Consider the following 3502-nt stretch of genomic DNA (forward strand, 5'->3'; position numbering starts at 1 on the left):
GTTAACGGCAAACGCAGCGTTTGCGCCGGTTTCTTTCTCGCGGAGATGTTCTTTTGCACCGCTTTCTCCATGACATCCGTTAACGGCCCCTCCGTCTGCTTAACTCGGTAATCGTAGGGTCGCAGAAGGGTTTAGGTTGGAAGGGACCTTGAAGATCGCCGAGTTCCACCCCCCTGCCCTGGGCAGGTGATACTGCGCTTCTCGGCTTTAACATCAACTAAACGTACGCTTGCACTGAGGTGTTAACGGGTTCTCCTCCTGCCTCCCTTTTCTAAATTTTGCTGCTTTAGTGGCCAAGTTGTGTAAATCTAACTGCAAATGAGGAAGTTCTATCACAGACGCTCTTTTCAGCATGGCACCGCTGGGTGTCACTGTCGCCCTTGCATAGATATTACTATATTTCTACTTTCATAGCAAAGCAGCAACTTTTTAATGATCCATACAATATTGGGAGCTATTCACGTTCTTCTCCGGGTGCGTATTTCAGAATAAACACTCTGCTTCCATGGCCTGTTCCAGGATGTTTTCAACTCGGTGGTGGCGGCGTTGTTCCTCCTCGTCGTGTGCCTGTTTGCGGTAATAGTCAAGACCAACAATGGGACACTGGCAGGAGGAGTAAGTAGGAAGATGGTTAACCAATTTCAGTTCTTACGGTAGGCATGATGTGATCCTCGTGGTGCCCTTACATTGTGGTAAGACCATGGAAGAACATACGCAGAAGTCGTGAACAAATGTGAATACGCATTCACTTTTATCTCACTAAAAAAAAAATAATCCTCAAATGACAACTAATTGAAAGATATTACTAGGCTTAGGAATTACTACAGAGAAGTCAAATCACAGAATGGTTTGGGTTAGAAGGGACCTTGAAGATCACCCAGTGCCACCCCCTGCCCTGGGCAGGGCCACCTCCCCCCAGCCCAGGTTGCTCCAAGCCCCGTCCAACCTGGCCTTGAACACCTCCAGGGATGGGGCAGCCACAGCTTCTCGGGGCAACCTGCCCCAGGGGATCACCACCCGCACAGCCAAGAATTTCTTCCTAATATCTAATCCAAATCTCCCCTCTTCCAGTTTAAAACCATTCCCCCTTATCCTATGGCTCCCCTCCCTGACGAAGAGTCCCTCCCCAGCTCTCCTGGAGCCCCTTTAGGCACTGGAAGGGGCTCTGAGGTCTCCCCGGAGCCTTCTCTGCTCCAGGCTGAACCCCCCCAACTCTCCCAGCCTGTCCTCCCAGCAGAGGGGCTCCAGCCCTCCCAGCATCTTTGTGCTGACACTGAAAACTCGTAGAGTTTAATAAATTTGAGTAACCTGCATTTTCTTCCCGAGCTTGAAATTCTAGGTGGGAGAATCCATAGCTCTTCTAAGACTATCCAGTTTGGTTACACTATTTAAGAAGAAATGCCTGCAGTCCTGCTAAAAAGAGTTGAATCTTTTTAATGGACATGCTGGTACCTCCCTCCTGATGTGTATGTTATTTTTTTCTGACACAAACCGAGAAATTATGGTAGTTCAAAAGGTTCTTTCATCCTATGATTGTAAGATTTTTGTGTACTTAAGATCTAACCAGTTTAATAGTTTAAGCAACTGGTATTTTTAATTCAAATGAAAACTAATTAACATTAATGAACAGCAAGGGGTAAAAAAACTCAGTTTTGAAAGTATTTAAGTTTCCTGAAGTACAAGACAAGCTAAAAAGTGACAAGCAACCAAAAGAAACATGGAACTTGCCACATGAGTTTTTCAAGATCAGCTTAAGTGACGAGGAGGCACAAAGCTGACGTCTTCACTGGCGGTGACATCCTGAGCTAAAAGGAGACTTTCTGATAAAGTGACTGGCTATGGTAGAGTGTAATTTATATTCTCAGCTGTGAGGTTATCAGAAATTAAAGTTAGGTTGGACGCAAGAGACTAAGCAGGTAGCTTGGAAAAACAAGTTTGGGCAGAACATATGACATCTTCAGCGTGGGGAGAAAGAAAATTGCCACGGGGCCTGTCCTGTACTCCTGGGGCACAAACTGCCTGGATCTCCGCACTCCCAAAAGCGCTTGCCCAAGCATTACTCCCACCGATCAGACCATTCCATTTTAAAACACACATCAAAAAAATTGCGTGCATGTGGGTTGGGCTGAAGGGCAGGAGCTGAGCAAGTCCCTTCAGCAGCCATTTGGCAAACACGGTTTTCCAGTTGCCTGCCTGAAGTTGTATATTTTTTAAATACTTACACGCATTTTCTTCATCTTGGAATATGTTTCCTGTTCAGAGCTTCAGAGAAGAGGAGCACTATTTTTTTTTTCCTGATAGGCTTGTTTCTACAAATGTTGACTTTTCTCCAGGCCAATACCATTAATTAGGCAGTCCTTAACGAGACAGAAGGGCTGTCATTTAGGATAAAAGCATTGTCTGGCATAATGCAGCATTAGCTTAGCTTTCAAGGAGAACACATCAGCTCCAAGGCTTCACACAAACATCAAACAAAGCCAGGGTGTAGACTGCTGTCGGAAAGGCTGATGGGATTTAAATATGCATGTTATTTAATTAATCAGCTGTCTCACAGTGCGCATATATTTAGAAGGCCAGAAGCAAGTTAAGAAGATGCGTTTACTGCTGCTTTGAGGAATGGTGGATGGGTCACTGCAGTAAAAGACAGATTCTGTGGGAAGTTAATATTATCGTTATTTTTATAGGTGTTTGGTCTTGTGTTGCTCGTTCTCTGTGTTGTCGACGCGGTTCTTCTTTTCCGGAAGATTAGCTTTGGTGGACCAAGAGGAAGGACTACTCCCGCAAAATAAGATTGCCATTTTAGGAGAAGAACGATTTACCCATTGATGGCTGTTTTTCTCTTCTCTTTTAAAGAATTTCTATTTTCATGTGTTCACCTTTGAATTTCCTGTGCATTTATGTATATTTTTGCAAGTGTCGTTCCTCAGTTTTCTCTACAACTGTAGTTTCAGCATTGCAGTTTCACCAGTATAAGCTTCACAGGGGATTGTCCCGTTTTTCTAAACTGAATTCCATTTTTTACCTGTATGAAAATTAACTTCATGATTGCTGCCTTTCTGTAATAAAAAGAAAATAAAAATGGGCCCAAGTGCATTATTTAACGCTATTTATTAAGTGTACTTAAAGTAAAACTGTAACATAGCAGTGACCACCTTTGGGAAGAGATTTTTTCCCCCCTCCGGGGCGCTCCCCATGCCATAGATCGGCCTCCGGGATTTATTGCCGAGGCGGTTTGATCTCTGGATTTTCGGTTTGGGTTTTTTTTATTATTTATTTTATTTTCATGTTCAAAATATATGAAAATAACCCCAGCCCCCTCCCCCCCGAGCAGCGCAGCGCAGCGGGCAGATAAAGGAGTACTGCGAGCCCCATCGGTGCCCGGGAGGGCGGTCCCCTAACACACACCCCCCGGATTTGGGGATGCTGAAACTTTTTTTTCACGTTTCCGCAGTGTCACGATTTCCGCTTCCCTCCTTCAAAAAAGAAAAAAAGCCCCGCTCCC

General features: G+C 44.7%; 1 protein-coding gene across 1 annotated transcript in view; it reads left to right on the forward strand.

Annotated features, from left to right (window-relative positions):
- Positions 1-3502, forward strand: part of LOC104283237 (CKLF-like MARVEL transmembrane domain-containing protein 3) — a 20860-nt gene that overhangs the window by 2786 nt on the left and 14572 nt on the right. Inside the window, exon 2 of the mRNA XM_009881394.1 lies at positions 520-615. Within this exon, the coding sequence (XP_009879696.1) occupies positions 520-615 (96 nt within the window). The remainder of the gene's footprint in view (positions 1-519; positions 616-3502) is intronic.

Source organism: Charadrius vociferus, unplaced genomic scaffold (genome assembly GCF_000708025.1).
Source record: "Charadrius vociferus isolate BGI_N301 unplaced genomic scaffold, ASM70802v2 scaffold553, whole genome shotgun sequence".
NCBI classification, from domain to species: Eukaryota; Metazoa; Chordata; class Aves; order Charadriiformes; family Charadriidae; genus Charadrius; species Charadrius vociferus.